This window comes from Protomyctophum bolini (assembly GCF_963924005.1).
Source record: "Protomyctophum bolini genome assembly, chromosome: 22".
NCBI lineage: Eukaryota > Metazoa > Chordata > Actinopteri > Myctophiformes > Myctophidae > Protomyctophum > Protomyctophum bolini.
In genome coordinates, this window is record NC_137883.1 from 25,691,952 (window position 1) to 25,710,997 (window position 19,046).

Below are 19,046 nucleotides of genomic sequence, written 5' to 3' on the forward strand. Positions count from 1 at the left end.
GCTATTGAAAAATAGCAGATCTACAAGCTCATAGCGCACCACCGAGTGGCGCGCTACGAGCTTGGTCTGCTTTTTTTTTAAAATCGAAGAAGAACGACTGACATAGAAACATAGCTTTTTCAGAAAACTGTCAGGATGTAGAAGACATTTTTAGAATCTGATCTCAGGTCAGAATGGGTTAAGGGTTAAGTGCCTGGTATTGCTTAGGAACACTTTGACACAGACTGGGTGAGCCGAGGCTCGATGTGGCTCAGCTACGGCCAATTATGTCAAACGATGTAGTAATTATGTATTTAGTATGTATTATGTATTTTCACTGAAAAAGGGGTAGAATTTAAAAGCAATGACATTTTCAGGGTGGTTTGACAAATTTTCCTTTAGATTTAGCATCCTATAAACTCATTCAGGAGTCCTGTGATGATTTGTGGTCTGGATGACTTATAGATAGATAGATAGATAGATAGATAGATAGATAGATAGATAGATAGATAGATAGATACACACACACACACACACACACACACACACACAAGGAGAATGGGGCTAAAACCTGCCTGCGAGGTAGAAACTCATTGCCTGTCAACACTGACTCACCAGTCTAAAAAATGCTAAGAATTTTCATATTTATAATGCTAGTAAACACAACCAGAGACAGAGTACAGATGCTAGCTGGCTTAGCTAGTACCTGGACAGACCTAGATGGGCATTATGTATTGGGTTGCACAATAGATACAAAAATTGCCCTCATTGCCCGACCATTAAACATGGATCAAGAACACTGTACAAGTTTGATCTACATTAGGACAGGTTGATCTTCTGTAGTGGATCTACTGTACCTGGCTTTGAGGGATCTGGTAGTCGGCTCCCCAGAACAGAGTCATCCCCAGGGAGTACATGTGCATCTGTGAAAATGAACACCAGTTAAGAGATAAACAAGCAACAAGATCAGTTGGACATTGATGCTGATTGGTGACAAAATAGCTGCCAGCAACTAAATTATATTGTACTCAAGTTCTTAGGGTAAGTAAGTATAATAGTAAGGAAATGTAAGTCAAGGCAATGTCCCCAAAACCAACAAGTATGCGTGTGTATAACGTGTGTGTGCGCGTGTGCATGCAGGCATGCGTGTATAAAAGTGTCTGATGTAAATCAAATAAAGACTAAGGGTGTAGGTGATGCAACACCATTCTGGAAATTCACGTAGCTGATGAAGTAACATGTGTCTCATCTAAAGCCCCTCTGTGATAGTAAGGAACGATTCATTCAATCTGCTTCATGGAGCTGAAAGCAGACCTTTTCGCTTAAATCCATTTTCCTTCCCTCACTATTCTGCACCGACTGCATGGGAGAGAAATCACTTCCCCCGTAAGTAGGTCTTGGTAGGGGAAAGAATAACTCACAGATTTCCAAAGAATGCAACATAGCCTTCAAGGACTTTCAGGAACAGAGCACCCTACAAACTTAAAGGCACGTTCACATTTGCTAAATGTGGAAATGTATAGCCACCCCATATTAGTTCACCATCCCAATTGTTTGCACAGAGAAATATTATTTGAACTGATCAAAGATGACATGTATTCAACCACAGTCTCTGATTGCGACTGTAGGTCGCAGATTACTATGAAAACTTGCAAAGCATGTCTGTCCGTCCGTCAGTCAGTCGTGTCATGCCTCCATATATGGTTATCAGTCCATCACGCCTCGTGACATCACGTCTCCATATATGAAGATCACAACACTGATCTCATCAAACCCTGGATAGCCATACATGAAGACTGGATCATAACCTAGATCTGCATATATGGAGGCGGCCATACAGTACTTTTTTTAAATGGAAAAAATTAAATACACATTGTGTGGTTCCATCTTAAAATTCTATAAAGCATGGCAGCCTTTTCTATTGCACTTTGACAATCTTGCACTTGTGCCCCTAACTGAACCGGATTGATTTTGTAACCTACGTATATGACAGTAATCACTCTTGTGTGTGTGATAACAACCCCTTGATGTATACCTGCTTACCACCTCGTTGATATGAGAGGTTGCTTTCTAGTCTTAGACCGTGCCTATCCTGACTTTGTATTGGTTATGCAATTATTTTCCCACCCAGTTTTAGAAGCTACATTGAATTTAGAGGCAACTAGGACAGCAACTATCAATTATTCTCTTAGCGACTATTCCATTAATTAATTAACACCTACCTTCTCTATGTCAGAGAGGGAGGCCAGGGCAACCCCCTCCAGGACCTCTGGAGCTGTGAAGGCCCTCAGGTCCTGCTGAGTGACGTTCTCGTCCGTGAAGGAGACATTTCCAGAGGGCATCAGCAGCAGGGACCAGGGGGAGATGATGAAGCCCAGGGCCGAGGGGTCTGGAGAGAAGACAAACAAACAAAAACATTATATTAAGTACCAGGACTGCAAAACACGATCTTGAGCGTACAACTACACAATGTGTTGTCTTAACCACTTGAAATATAGCCTGAAAATACCAGAGCTTTTCTTGGCATAGAGTGTCAGATCAAACAAGTGCTGGAAACGGACACGATTCATCAACTATTGTGCCTGCCTCCACAAATTCACAATATTTTTTAAATTACGTTCAAAGCCACTACACTACAGTATGTGACACGTTGTGAGATTATGGATCGGCTATTTCCACTTAAAAGTATATAGGGCATCATTGGTTAATATAGTTCTAGTTAGGGTTGCTTTCGGTAATTACATTTTTCTGTAGTTAAGATTTTGTCTTCCAGTGCTTATGGAAAGTGAACGAGTTAATCGAGATAAACGATTATTGTGCAGCTTTCTGTTTTACAATGATGCTTTTGTGTTTTGTCTTTAAAATGTTGTGTTATAAATCCAGAGCATATCTGTCCTTTACAGCGTTGCACATTGTTGTCCGTACCCTGAAAGCCCAAACTCAGTCATACCGTGACACGTTTAGTTCAGCTCAAGCCAACATGAGGGAGAGCGCCTTCGGTCAATAACTGAAAACCAATTCAGTTGTTTGGAAACACTTTGGTTTTCGAGACTGACATGGAACAACAACAAATATTGTGTAAGTCAGATACACTGTGTCTGTGGTGTCTACACTACACCACAAGGCAATATAGCCAATTTGTTTACATCATTTGAAATTAAATAGTTTATGGTCTTCAAAGTGGTCTATGAAGCAGAGGAGAAAAAACAAAAGAACAATACACGCACACATTTTAACAATTTATTTATGTCCACACAGAGGAAATTGCATACAAGGACATAAATAGTTCAGGTGCAGAATATGTCGGGATACAACAAGAATGTCATGTCAGTCACCCAGCATTCCAAGGGCATAAGTAGTGTAGGCATGCATCACCGCTAAACCACTTATTCCTAAACTTCTTTGTCTTTTTTACTATTTCGAAACAACATTTTTGAATAGTTCAACTAGCCAATCTACATTTACACGTTGTGAGCTTGTAGACTGGCCATTTTAACTATTCAAAAATGATTTGCAAAATAGTAAAAAAGGCAAAGAAGTTTAGGGATAAGGGGTTTAGCGGTGACGGAAATGGAAATGGAGCACACAGTGTCCACAGAGGGTTTGCTATGGTGATCAATTGGCTCAACACTGGTCCAGGGGCCACCAGTGGTCCTTGAGGGGGTTCCAGGTGGTCCTCATCCAAAAGATGGAGTTAGTAACCAAATGGACCCTTATTAACTCTCAAGAGTTAAAATTATTGTTAATCATCTACATCAGGGGGTACCAAACTTTTTTGGCTTAGGTACCCCTTGGGGGGAAGAATTTTTTATTTGTAGGGTTCATTAAAAAAAAAAGAAATCCCCCTCCCCCAAACGATTAATCGATTAATCATCAATATTTAATTATACAAATCGCTTTTTATTTTAGACACATTTACACATCCCTAGTAAAAAGCGTCGGTGTCGGGCCCGGGTCGGACGCATATATTAATAATTAAGGTCGGACTCGATTCGGGTAGGACACAAAGCTGTCTGTAACGGGGCCCGGTTCGGGCTGGAAAAAGTTGTCCCGATCCAAGCTCTAATACACATTGTAATTGCTAGCCTATATGCATGGTTGAGCTGCATGCAGTGCACTAAATCAGCATGTACAAAATACAGAACTCTAGATTAACAACATGATAAGACACACACACACACACACACACACACACACACACACACACACACACACACACACACACACACACACACACACACACACACACACACACACACACACACACACACACACACACACACACACACACACACACACACACACACACACACACACACACACACACACACACACACACACACACACACACACACACACACACACACACACACACACACACACACACACACCTTCCGGTGGCTTTATGGGAATTTAAGATGATTGAAGTAAACAAAAAACACATGGCTAAGGAAAGCTTAGCCATGCAAAGAATAAAGGTCCCTGCACACTGCAGCGTTTTTCAGCCGGTTTTCCGAAAAACACGTCCAGTATGCCTTCACTGTTGAAGAGGCATTGGACACAGAGCAGAATGGATACACAGGGAAACAAGAGTCATTCTCTTCTCCTCCGAAGCCACAGTCAGTGGTATGGTTACAGTCCACGTTTTAAAAATATACAAAGGAATGTTTGAGCAGCTCTGCAAAATTCCTTTCTTTGACTGATATTTCACTTCGAAACGGGACAGAACGAGGAACAGAAAACGGGGGTTTGAGGTACCAAAATAATGTTTTCAAAAGCTGGAATTTACCAAGTAAATAAATGTTTCCTGTTTAAAAACCGTGAACGTTTTGAGGGGACCGACTGCAAAGAAAAGGATGGGGTTACACACAGTCTGTTATAACTCAAACTGCACATCCAGAGCATTAGGGAATTAGATCGCTCTTTGATGTTCAAATTATGTTGAAAGGTCTCAATAAAATGTAGACAAAAGTACAAGCCGTCATCATTTTGGAAAACATCCACTCTACTGTGAAAGTTTAACCACTTTAAATCTGGCATCCCTATTTTTGGCACCTCTTTATAATCTAACATTTTCAGAAACTGTCTGCATTTTCAAAAATAGCTGATCTACTGTATGAGCATGTGGATTGGCTATTTTCACTGTTCTATGACAAAGTATAGGGCTTAAGTGATTAAAACAACCCACCATGGTTTGGGGGCAAACTATAATCTTTAGAATGACCATTTGCTTCAATTACTTGTTTGTTTGTTGGTTCCAAACAAGTCCATGTGAATCCCTACACAACTTGTCACTATAGGGCACACTTCTTATCAGCCCCTAGACCAGGGAGTTGTCCTCTAAAATACATGAATACAAACTGTAATGTGCAGTGTGCATTATCTCTAAAGCCAAACCCACCATTACAGAGGCAGCAGGCAGGGAGGCAGGCAGACAGAGGTGCAACAGTTGTTGGGGAGAGTAGAAACTCGGACAGAAAAGCACACCTTATGGGTCAATGTTTACACTTTCAGAGTTACATTGAAGCCGCCACCCTAAACTTATTTTAATGAATATTAGTAGTTCGATTATATTTTATTTTAAACAATAAGAATCTGAAGCTCTTTTATCCCTGGCTGAGAGTATGTAATGAATATTCCCCTGTACCAAAGCCACTTACAGTATGAATATGAAACTTATTTGAATAGAGGAGCCGTGTCTATTCCTTTGAGAACTTTAGACCCTGTCGGGTAGGAGTTGGACACAGTTCTAGTTTACAAGTGGTACTCCCTTAAACTCATTATGTGCAATAACTCCCCCTGGCCTAGTAGGGATTGCTTCTTGAATGAACAGTAAAAATTTGGTTTCTCGTGCAGGAGACCAAGTTTTGAAGCCTGTGCAATGGGAAGGGCGTAACACCTATGGTTACAGCTTTAAATGAACATAGAAGATCTTAGTTTGCAGTCTGAATGACAGGAAATACTAAGATCAAACATACGGTACAGGCAAATCATGTGAAAGAAAAGCTCTTAGTTACCCAGAGGCCAGAGGAGACTACAGCTAAGAGCCTGAGACTATGGCTGGAGAGGCATTTCTTGGCGGAATCATAAATACTAGGGATATAACTAATTCAAACAAATCGTTCTTATACAAACACAGTAGCTAACCGCTACTATTTACACATGGAATATGACCGTTGTGGTGGTGGTGGTGGATTAGTGTTTGGACAGCGTGAGGCAAATACGTATACAATGTGACACCCACAGGGTGTCATCACACACATGCATGCCATTGCCTGACAAGTCATATTGCACAGCATAAAAACATTTGAAGTGGCGTGGGAGACCGATATCCTACATCTCTGAATCCCTGTTTGGCCAAGGGATATATCTCGCTCATGAGCTTCAGCCACTTTAGCTAGTAATGCTCCTCCTCAACATCATTTGTAACAAACTCGTATAGATTGGTTAAAATAACATTTTAAAACACACTATAAATAAAGTTGTATAAGCTATTAAATGAATTATAGCCACAGAACTTAAAATTACAGTATTAGACAATGTTTACCATTAATCAATGTACTCTGTAGGTAGAAATGCCTTAACATAGTTAAGCAACTGCATAAAAAAAACTGCTTCTGACATCTGCTTTTCACATTTAAGCTTCACTCAGCATTCCTAAACCATGCACATGAGAGACCACAATCTATTCAATATGGCTACACTAACAACATAAGTTAAAAATATTAGCTGACAAAGTCCTACGCAATCAATGCAGTACAACACTAAATGCCATGTAAACATTATTGGGAAATGAAGTGAAGACTTTCAAAGCAATGCTGGGGTTGAGTCTGAAATATTAGCCTTGGAGTGAAATCCTTAATTACCAAAAATTGTGACCTCAGCAGAAAGTGCTGTACATAGTCCAGACTCAGTGTATGTCAAGGATGTCTGCAGTGGAACCAGTCAGGAGTTATTGGCCTAAGGCCAGATTCGACATTCTCAGGATAGTGGCAATCTTTATGTTCATGCCAAGCCTGCTGCTGCTGCTGCATCATCAACACACACACACACACACACACACCCACACCCACCCACCCACCCACCCACCCACCCTGTAGGAAGAGACGACGATCAATTCAATAGACACAAAACAAAACTGCTGCTGGGTCAAGTTGTACACAAAGTGTCTGTAGTGCTCTTTTTGTGTTTGCATGAAAATCCCTAAATTCAAACGATGGGTCGGTAGTTTAGACATGTTGAACTAAGATGTCCCGATATTGCTTGATAGAAATGTTTCAGAATGAAACAGCAATGTCCACAATGGGTTCCCTGGTTAACAAGAGATGGCATAGTACTAGAGTACAGTAGTCAATTTGAACTGTGCCTCCTGAACATGCACTAGAAGGGTATATAGGAAAATGTGATGGCTTATTATTATTATTTCATGAATTTAACTTCCATTTAATATACATTTCAGCTTTGATGTTATCTATTATTTCGTAGTATCTCAAAACACTAGTCTTTTTTAAATTATGTATTATTTTGGCTCCCATCTGCTTGGGAGTTTTAAGTTTGAAAATTAACAACATGAACATTAGCATCCCTACCCAAGGGGCAAGCATTCTGCAAACATAGCAAATGTTTTCAGGCAAAATATTTGGTGTACAGCGAGGAAAGGAGTGGGCCATGTATGGAACCCTGGGGGACCCCGGTCAACTATAGGGTTTTAAGTGGTTAAAGGACCACTTCACCACTTTTTAACCTACCGTCATAGAATTGATCCTCGCGAATCTTCATGATAAAATGCCCCCAAAAAATGAATGTACTCGGTCTGTGTCTCATATAGGAGGGCTGTGGGCAGTTCAGAAACCCGTCCACCACATGACATCACCGATGGGGAATCAAAGAGAAACTGCAGGATTTATATTCCTGGAAAGTTGCAATGCAATAATGGAAGCCATCGTTCTCACGATAACACAAATCTCTATATTTTCTTTTTAAAATCTTGTTTAAAAACTAATCTGATGACGTCACCGGTGGACGGGTTTCTGAACTGCCCACAGCCCTCCTATGAGACACAGACCGAATAGGAAACAATTGTGGTATTTTACTATTTTATCATAAACCATTAGTGACGACCAATTATATGAAGATAAGTTGACAAGCGGTGAAGTGGTCCTTTAAGATTGAAGTCTGAAAACACACACTCATGGGAAAAAGTAATAAAATAAAATGTAACTAGTGAAGGAGTGTGTGAGGGACGTCTTCTCAAATGTGACCAATCCGAGATTGAGATGGCTGCTATCCGTAGATTAGAAGAAATTTAAAACGATAGAGGGTTTTGTTTGCTTTGAACCTCTTCCATGAGAATCCTGTCCATCTGTGTGTGAACAATAAAGAAGCTATTGTATCCAGATTAACATGCTAACTCCAGAGCCATGACCATTAATCTGGGAGCCCAGTATGGACAGTGCGTTGTCCAGCAGAACAGCTTGGGGTATAAATCAAAAGACAATGCTCAATGCTCCCATTTATTGCATAAGAGCTTTGAGTCAGACAGCCAACTACAATACCTTTCATTGAATAAAATGACTGGATAGCAACATGCTTCATGTTGAGGAAATGGTCATTTTGGTGGCTAAAGCACTCACTAAGTTCTGTCAAAAGTTAAAAACAAATTGATGGTCGCACGCTTATATCAGTTTGCACGTTTTAACCTAAAATATCATCCTGTCTCTAGTCTAGAACACGTCTTTCCTCTTTACACTGCTGTTTAACTTGAGGCAGATTTGAAAAACGCTTTCCCATATTGAAAGGTTTTACAACGTATTGACTTTACAGGTCTAAATGAGTTAATATAGCTCAAATGTAAAAAATACACAATACACCAATCTCATGGTGTAAGGCTCTGAAGAGACAGTGAATATCTTTAACACCAAACCCCATTAAAAAAAGGAAACAAATAGTTCTAAACCCCACAAGAGGCATGTGAAGGTTAAGACTCAAAAGCCACAATATCACCAAGCTATCTCATATGGGACAATGATTTAGCAATGCATGAGTCAAATATTTAAACTTTTCAAATACAGTGTTGAGGTTAGTCTTGTTGGCTGTGAGGCAGCATAGCTGCATTCTACTTATTTAGGTTGCATTTGAGTATTAGGAATGCCGTTGACCAATTCTGTTTAACAACTTCAGCCTCAAAGTTCACTCAAGAGTTAAAGATTAAGGGCTGTATTTTGCTAAAAACCTGGAGGCGTGGTCAATGCTCTTTGGCCACTCAGAATAGCCAAATGGCATTGATCACACCTCCAGGTCTTTAGTTTACTCAAGTTAGGGAATAAGACCTGGTACTTAAGACACGCAAAATACAGCCCTAAGTCTCCCTCAGACAGAATAATGGTTGTTCTACAAATCAGTGTGGGCTTTTCGCCTCACAAAATGCAGGATGTAGAAGGTTTCCTTGAAAAAATGTTCTCACTATTAGAAAACAGAAACGGAGTGAACTCCCACGTCACTCTCTGAATCCGAAGACAGAGTTGAATTGTTTTAATATAGGCTGTCTAACTATTCAGAGTCAGGTGACCAGTCCACTGGCCACTACAAAGAACAGCACAGATGACACATACTGTAAGAGTGAGTGGGTGGATAGCGACATGGCGTCACACAGAGATAAATCAAGGAGTCACGGATGGTGACCAATGCATTTAGGAGGGTTGAAATTGTTACGTCTCTTATCCAATAACAACACGGAAGCTAAACAGAAACCGGATTATGTGGCACACCGCCAGAGACAGCTGAACGAACCACATGCCATTGTCACATAAATCTCTCTAAAAAGGGCCATCTCTGAAAGGTTAGCCTTTCAGGAAATAAACGTAAAAGCATATACTGTAATAAGCACAAATAAGGTGGATAAAAAATAAACTAGAAGTAGAGTTAGCTACAAAGTTATTGTCTCTACCAGGCCGAAGGCATGGGGAGAGAGTATGTTTTGCACTCCGTCTGTCAGTGTGTGTGTCTGTCCGTCCGTCCGTCCGTCCGTCCGTCCGTCCATCTGTCCGTCTGTGAACAGCTAATCTCCGGCACCGTTAACCCGGTCGATGCCACACACACTCCCTGGATGCCAACGATGAACCTCTGCCCCAGAATTTCCAGAATGGAAATTTATAGCGCCACCAGGAGGCCGCTTTGTGCAAAACAAGTTTTTGGACAGTACACCTACAGATTTTGTCCAATCATCACGCAAATTGGTACACAGTCTCTCTATCTCGCCATGCACGGATAACTTTGTATAGTAGGAAAAACCTTTGCCTGGAATTTTTCACATTTGCTCTTTATAGCGCCACCAGGAGGCTGACATATGTAAAACACATTTTCTAATATTACTCCTTCAGATTTTATCAAAATTTCACGCAAATCGGTACTGGTTTGTTTGATTTCTCATAATCCACCCTCATTGGCTACGATTGGCTTCTAAACTTTTCAGGAGTAGCCCGCTTTGTACCCGTATTGTACAAATCGCCACAACTACCCAACGCAGCGTCCGATTGTGGTGAAACTGTGCATGCATATTTCCACTAGGCTTTGGAAGAAATGCCACTTGACAGTTTTCAAATCAGCCTCATGGTGGCGCTACAACAGGCCAAGCATCACACATCACACTCCTATCCTCCTGGTGGAGACCTGTGCCCAGAAGGGCACTTTTTCTAGTTACAGCTTGAATTACCTTTATTCACGTTCCCTACACAACAACAAACAAACAAAAAACAACACAGGGCCAAAGAGAGAGAGGTGGTGTGTCAGATCCATAGTCCCGGTGTGATGTCTAGAGCTGCAGTGCATATCACTAGGTAACCATGCCTAGTTCTGCTGACCTTAGGGGCTTTCTACTGCTGAGCCAGATTCTTGTTAAGCTATTTAATTTCACAACCAAAAGAGATAAAGAGGGAGAGTAGAAGACTCCACATAAGAATGCTATATGATGGGGATATTAAATATTTATATAATCGCTGTCGGGAAGAAACCTAGTCTCTTTTTTCATTCTTTGTCCTTTATTCATTAATTGTGTGTTCATAAATCAATTCCTAAAATCATTGGTCACCCTTTATGTCCATCTGTGGGCTTCACAAATATTTTGTGCTTTTCACAAAATCACCATGAATTCATTGGAACATTGGAAACTCCCCCCCCCCCCCCCTCTCATTTCCTGACAAGTAAGGGGTTAAAAGCGACCATAATACAATTTTAATACTGTATATGATAATGAACAGAAATATTACATATAATTTGTGAGTATGAAGTTCAGTCAGAGCAAATAGCTGCCCGTGTGAATACGTTCTATTGTGGCCTGGCAACGTTTTTGCAGAATGCGGCGGATGGATGGATACCTTTGTGAAAGAGCTCTTGGAGGCTCTCTGCACTCTGGCTGAGGACCGCCCAGACCTCCTCCTCCTGCAGCGGACCCCCTCGCACCTCCAGAGCTTCTGCCAGGGACACGTGCATCTTCCCTGTGCAAATGAAGAGATTGCGAAAATCATGAAAAATTGCATTCTGTAGTGCATGTACAGTACAGTGTTGATTTTGTCGACTAATACTAATACCAATACTTTTTTCACTGACAAACTAAATAGAAACTAAATGAACCTATGATGACTAAAACTAAATATATGAAAAACTAAACTTAGGGACTAATGGACAAGAGACAGTAAAATACATTTTACACTTGCATGCTGAAAATAGCAGATTTATAGGAATGATAGGGCTGTCAGAATATAGATCTTTATCACTTACTACATACACCTATAACCAATGTTAAATATACAGAATTCTTGCAAAATAACAACACCGTCTAGACTGGGCCACGCCAGAAAAACCTTGATAACCTAGGAATGGCATACAGTACAAAAACTCAAATCACACCAACATTCTGATTATGATTATCAGTCTTAGGCATTTAGCCAAGCTACATTCATAAAGAAGACTATTCAGTTATTTCTGAGAAACAAATCCTCGCAATGTAACTTCTAAGGCCAACTCCCACCACCTTGACATCTGAGCCGTGAGCCCTGAGTCATGCTTGGAGTCTGAAGATGAGGAGGTACAAGGCAAGCACATGATGTGCGCGCACACACAGATACAAAGTAACACACACATACAGTACAGTACAATTCTACTTTAGAACCGGTAACTCTGTAGATTCTTTAGTAACTGCTCATAGATTCTTTAGTAACTGTTCATTATTTATTCTTATTCTTCCAGCTAGTTTCTATCGTCAAGACAGCAGCTTCCAACAGTGCTTCTTTTGTTATCAGTTCAGTTAACCGGATATTTGAAATGACTAAGCATCTTCTAAGAGATTACAAATCTGAACTCTGACGACAGTGGACATTACTGTTTTTACATGAGTTTGACAGCCCTCTTGAGTCTTGACAGTGACACTTAGTCACAAAATGTTACTTACTTAAACAACCTAACAAACACTGTTTATTACGTTTCAACTTGCTTTCATGTGTCACTTAACCTCTTTCCACCTGGTGTCCCTACCCATTTTCGCCGGGATCTACAAACTCACAAGCATGTAGATCAGCTATTTTTGCCATTTGTCGAGTGATGTATATACATATAGGGCTCTTAAGTGGTTAAACTTAGCACAGATATCTCCTTGCAGAGAAGAGTAATAATAATACAGCAGCTTCAGTTTATGTTGTTCCGTTTGGCTGAAAGGAGGTGAAGCCCCAATTTTATTTACAGGAGCACCTTCATACACCTTCAGACTACAGGCATGTCACAACAAGCTGTGCTTCCAGGGAGAAATCTCTTTGAATTCACTCATTAGGCCCCACAGCAGGCTGCTTTATAAGACTTGACCTGTAGACACAAGAAGTTCATTCAACCTTTTAGCTTCAGCATTTCTACTTTGCTGACTAAAAGTGCCCATAAACCGGCCAGAGCCACTGTCTGGCGTACTAGTGGTCCAGGCTCCTAGGCTGCAAATGTAGCCTGACAGCGTGTCATGGGTTCGAATCCAGATGACCTTTGCTGCGTGTCACTCCCCATCTTTCTCCCCATTTCCTGTCAGACTATGAATGAACGGCATAATAGTCCAAAAAAACAAATCTTTAAAAAAAAGAGTTACCTAAAAGAAAAGTGCCCATAATAAACCAGGCAGTCAATCAACCATGAAATGCTGTGTGATGATAGAATGGGATAGACGAGATACAGTAAGTTCACCCCTCATCACTCACCATGTGGACCTAAAACACAACAGCTGCTGTGCTGTGGTGACAATGATGTCGAAATCCACCCAATCCCACCGTGACGGGATGCAAGGGAGGAATAGGAAGCTCTGGTTTTAAAGGATTACATTTGACTAGGCAAAAACCATCAGCACCTAGCCTAAATAGCTGTGTGCGTGTGCCATAGGACTGCTTCTCTGATGGTCTACTGTGGTGTACTGAAACTGCAGTGTGGTGAGAAATGGTTCACTTTTGGGACATATCACCAGCATGGCGTCGCATGGGAGGGTTTCACGGTCACGAACGATAGCAGGGGTTAAATACATTCCTGTCATAATATTCACAGCTGGTGATCACCATAGAAAAAGGAGGTTAAAAGGGCAGGCTATGTATTTTGTAATAAACATCTCCAGACAAAGCCTAATCTAAAAATACATGGTGGAGACAGGAGTTGGTGATTTGTTCCCCTTAAGTGAACGTAAGAGTGTGAGATTGTGTTTACGTGTCTGTCTGTCTGTCTGTCTGCAATTTCCAGTTAGACATTAAATGTCACAATACAATGTGGCCTTGTTTTATCCGATATTGACACAGTTATAAAGTTTCAAGTTATAAACACCCACCATGGTGTAGTAATGACTAATTTATGTGTTTTAGGTAATAGGCATTATGAAGCTTTTTGGGGAATTCACTAGATTATTCATGTTTTTTTATACTTGAACTGGCCAGTACTCAGTATACATGTACATTTCAGGGCATAGTGCATACAGGCCAGGGTGGCAGTTGCTCATGGGTAAAGTGGCCGCTTGGGAACTGGAAGGTTCCCAAGTTCCTCCAGAGTTAGTGTTGAAATGTCTTGAGCAAGATGAATCCCTAATTGCTCCCGATGTGCAGGTTGGTGCCTTGCATGTTTCCACTGCCATCGGTGTATAAATGTGTGTAAATAATGCACAAATGTAAATGCATAATCGCCTATTGGATAAAGGCACTATATAAATCATTTACCAGTCATGTTACCATTTACATTTACTTTATTTTTATTTTTAATCCAAGTAAATGAATGTAAGTAGTACTGTAAATGACCGCCCATGCATTTGGTGATTGGTGTGTTGTTTGTAGATTGTGATTTATAGGATAATACTTTAATAATCCCCCAGGGAACAGCAGCACAGAGAGTAGGTAGAGTAATAGTAAAAAGTGCACAATAAGACAACACATACAGTACTAAAACATACAATAAAAGACTATATTCATTCATATGCATGAACATAGTCTCTCTCACACACACACACACACACACACACACACACACACACACACAGTGCCTTTGCGATAACTGTGATCAGTTTCTTGACCCTCGAGGGGCCCAATAAGTTAAATAGAATTTTGCATGTCACTCTGCGTGTCAGTGCTATGAAGATGATATCCAAAGCGGAAAGCGCCCTCCCAATCATAAAATGCAGTGTGTGTGTGGAACTGTGGATTGGGGCCGTAAATGAAATTCCTTTATACATTTCTAGTGTGTGTGTGTGTGTGTGTGTGTGTGTGTGTGTGTGTGTGTGGGGCAGTGTCTCGGCAGCTGCTAAGATCCCATAAGCCATTGATAAACAGCTTAATTTTTGGGAAAAGTGAAAACGAGGCGTTGTGTGCTAATGGTCAATGCCCATGTGCAAGTTCAGATAAATTGCACAAGACAGAGGAGAACCATGCGGAACAGACAGGTTATGATTTAAATGATATATATATATATATATATAATTACCCTAATTAAATAAAAAAGTTGTCAAATACAATGGAAGGCTTAAATATTCTGAACACAGTGGATCTTTATTCATAAAACTTCCTATTGACCAAGGGAAATAATATCTGGGCACTTCAGGAGAGACTACCCAAATAAAATATACTGGAGCACCCGACTCGCACTTGACTGTTTGACTCTGAGAGGAAGACAGAAAATCACAAAGTCACCCCTGCAAAACAATAAAGAGAAAACGTGCAGACCAGTCGAGTGCACCAGTACATTTTATTTGGGTAGTCTCTCCAGATATGATCTTCTCGGATGAAAGTCGTCCCTGTTGAGCACCCACGAGAGCCCTTCTACCTTCTGCTGGCTGAAGGGCGTACTAGGACTTCTCTTTTCCTATTGAGCAAGTTTGGGACTTATTTCTCCAATTCTCATTCATTCCCATGTAGGCCGTCTTTTTTTATTAGTGAGATGGAACAACACCAGCTGTCCTTACAGGTCATTCTGAGTTTAGAAGATTTATGAATAAGCATGTCATACATGTTTATGCAGGAATGCATGTTAACCACTCTGGTCAATGGGAGGCGTGAGTGAGGAGTGAGAGTGAAAGTGGGTTACTACCCATCCGGCTCATTACCCATGAGAATGGGCTGAGCGGGGCGCTGTGAAGGCTGATTGTTTTGCGGCCCTTGTTATTTCAACAGAGACCTACAGTGGAATGTTTTTTATCCACGTTGATGCTGCTGTGGCGTGGAGGCCAGCTTGTCTCACATTGGCCCGTGGTGCGGTGCTGCTCATTATTGAAGGGGCTTAAGCGTGATTTATATTTTGTTACGGGCCGGTGTCCCACGCGGAAAATAGCCGATCTACAAGCGCACAACGAGTTGCAGTGCAATGCATTGTGAGATTGTAGATAGTCCATTTTCGATGCAGGACACCATTGCACGACTAAATATAAAATCGGGCTTTCCCTAAAGCCCTAAAGCGCTTGTAGACCTAGCAGGGGACCAAAAGATCAGACAGACATCGTTCACATTGTCTATGCCTTTTTCTTTTCCTGCAATTGGAATGTATTTTTGTTGTTGCCAGATATGAACTTCATTAAAACAGAAAATCTCTTTAGTGCTTGTAAGTCCAAATACTCTTTGGTTTAGGGAATTCAAAAGTGGGGAAAAGAAAAGGAAAATGCCTATATTTAGAATGGCTACTTTACTTCATGGAGAAAAAATATTCAAAATACATGTGCCTGTTAAAACAGAGCTTGGAGACAGTCATACAACCCACGCATAGCAGTACTAACAGATTTCTTTCATAAACAAAGCTTTAGGCTGCTGCTGCTCAGTGTTCCAAGTCTCGGCCACAGTCACAAGGACTTTAAAGAAAATAATCCTGGAAACGTGATGGTACTCGTTACATTTGCCTTTCCTGTCTGCGATCGATGATGATGCAGCCGTTAAGACGGCATGAAATGGATCTGAAAACAAGCTCTAAAGAAATTGCATTTTGGCTGAGCATCTCATGAAAAGTTACCGCAACTAATTTTCTACAGTCCTCTTTTTAGAGCCCATCGCTCTGTACTGTATCTCTCTGAGACCAAAGACATAGGAAACTCACATACCACGCTCTCTCTCCAAATCCTCTTTTTTCCAACCTCAACATCGCTTGAAAACTTAAGGAGCCACAACTCCTTCTGAAACAATCAGCTGTGAAAAAGCAAAAGCTCCAACTGACCATTTCCAACAGCATAATTCCAAGATATGAGAACGAAAGAGTTGGTTAATTTCCTCCATACATTAGAGCTGTGGTCTCAGCTGGCAAAGACATTTGGGCCAGGAGGAACCAGCAAGAGAAAGATTCTTATGTGCCAAATTTGAGGTGAAAATCTCCCTGAAGTCATTCCTGCCAGGAAAATCCAGCAACACACTCTGAGTGAACCTCTATTCCCAGAACGATAGAATGCTGCCTCAGCCTGCAAACAATCTCTTCAAATTCAAAACACACACAAAGAATTTTCTTTTGAAGAAGACGGCTGATGGTATGAAATCTTGTTGTTACTGAAATGTGCCTTTCCAGCAAAGAATACGATTCACTTTAAAAAGGTATATTCTGCACTGCACGGAGAACTTGCTTGCCCCTGTCTCTGTTTGACTGAACGCTCTTGGATTAGTCATCTTGACACGGGAAGAGAGAGAGGAGAACATCACGTTCACATAGTGGCATCCCAATTCCCTACCCCCCCAAAATAAAAAGGGAGACGGCTTGTTGGTCAGTGTCATCCAGTGTCTCCCTGTGTTTTCAAGGGCAGCCCAGGTCAGGCCAGTCAAAGGCAGATTGAGGATTATTCTAACCCCATCAGCCCAACAGCTCTGGACTGACAGCCCTCTGCAGCTCCCATTTTGGTCTCAACCTCATCCGCCCAATTCCTGCTAATCACAGGGTTGCTATGGGGACCGTGACATGCACAGCATGGTTTTACTAAACCACACTCTGACCCCCCCAAAACGCCACCCACCACCACACTCCTCCTCACTCCCCTTTCTTCACCAACTCACCCAAGAGTCTTCATCCAGTGCAGGCAGCCACTCCAGAAGATGAAAACATCTAATGCCTCATGTATTATGTCCCGTCATAGGACATAATAAACAATACATATACAATAATATAAACCTGGCTTTTTAGTCTGTCACTGCCATCACCTCATGGTCCCCTTTCGCATTGAATTGACTAAACCAGACCAAAAGCTGAATGACCTTTGGCTCCAAATAACTTCCAACTATCAAATGTTAATGAAGAAGAGGAGATCCTACAAATTGGCACCTTTCATTCCCCCCTACAACTCTACTGAGAAATTAATCAATGTAGTGTGTGTGTGTGTGTGTGTGTGTGTGTGTGTGTGTGTGTGTGTTCTGTAGCTACTCGGCAAACGTTATTAGTAGGCCATGTCCATTGCTACTTAACATTTAACATTTCAGCTTTGATAAAACTGTATTGCAAGTTTGCAACTGCTGTCCCGTTTCATGAAAAAAAAATGAAAAAGAATACTTGGGAAGAATTACATCGGCTTTAGTCAATTCTGTGATGCCTCCTGTTCTGCAGACATTGTTGCAGTATGTAATCTGCACACTCTAATTCTGACGAAGACACCAATACATAAACGCATTGTTTATCAACATTACAACAGCAGGCAACAGCAGCGCTGTCTGTGTTTCACTGTTTTCATTATACCAAAGTGGCTGTCTCAGGCGGTTTTCGCTTCAATAGCAATTCAATGGAACTTCTTCCCAAAAAAACAACGGGAGCTTGTCTTTAATTATCTGACACTTTCGGCACGAAACAAAACTTACCAGGCAAGTAATGTTCTTAGAGAAGCGCTGCTCGTCCGTCCAGGACCAGGCTAGGAGGAGGAATGCTGCGCAGCGCCATCCCATCCACCACAATGAAACATCTTGGAACTAGGCAACAGGTTTACCTTCGAGACGAGCACATTCGGCTATTTAAAAAACAAAAACAAACGCCAGAAGCGTTTTAGAACATATTTTATTAAGCTGTTTTGTTATTTTAGTATTCTCTCGAGCGAAACTGAATAAAAGTATTAGTTTAAAAAGTCGTTTAGAGGCACTATAGTAGTAGACAGCGAGCTACTCCTTTCTGGCAGCAAAGTTCCCATTACCACTGCTGAGTGCTGAGTAGCATTTAACCCCTCCTTCCCCGGCCCGCTCCCTCCCTTTGGAACGTCTGACTGCATCTGACTGCGAGGAGTACATTGAACAAGGAGAGGACACATAGACGTCAAGTTAAACTGGACCTGGAAGTGGACAAGTGTAAACTAGATAAATTGCCCGATCGGGGCGGTATCCGGAGAACTCGCCAGTTTACCAACTCGCCGCGATTTAGTGCATTTTTGTTTTACTTCACCTTCATTTAAATTGCATTGAATTGAGAGAGAGAGAGATAGAGAGAGAGAGAGAGAGAGAGAGAGAGAGAGAGAGAGAGAGAGAGAGAGAGAGAGAGAGAGAGAGAGAGAGAGAGGATAGTTGTTTAAAGTTAACGCTAAAGAAAGTAGGAATGCTAAAAGTTTAAACACCAAAGTACAGGAACAATTAGCT

The 19,046-nt window shown here is 41.2% G+C and overlaps 1 protein-coding gene across 5 annotated transcripts in view; it reads right to left on the reverse strand.

Moving 5' to 3' along the window:
- The window catches only part of ptpn13 (protein tyrosine phosphatase non-receptor type 13), a 75,234-nt gene extending 56,623 nt beyond the window's left edge, over nucleotides 1–18,611 (reverse strand). For all 5 annotated transcript variants that reach the window (XM_080756140.1, XM_080756141.1, XM_080756139.1 and 2 more), the window contains exons 1-4: nucleotides 18,285–18,611; nucleotides 11,352–11,471; nucleotides 2,202–2,368; nucleotides 837–902 (exon numbers count right to left, since the gene is read on the reverse strand). In XM_080756140.1, the coding sequence (XP_080612266.1) occupies nucleotides 837–902; nucleotides 2,202–2,368; nucleotides 11,352–11,466 (348 nt within the window). In that variant the 5' untranslated portion in view covers nucleotides 11,467–11,471; nucleotides 18,285–18,611. The remainder of the gene's footprint in view (nucleotides 1–836; nucleotides 903–2,201; nucleotides 2,369–11,351; nucleotides 11,472–18,284) is intronic.
- Between the last annotated feature and the right edge of the window lie 435 nt (nucleotides 18,612–19,046).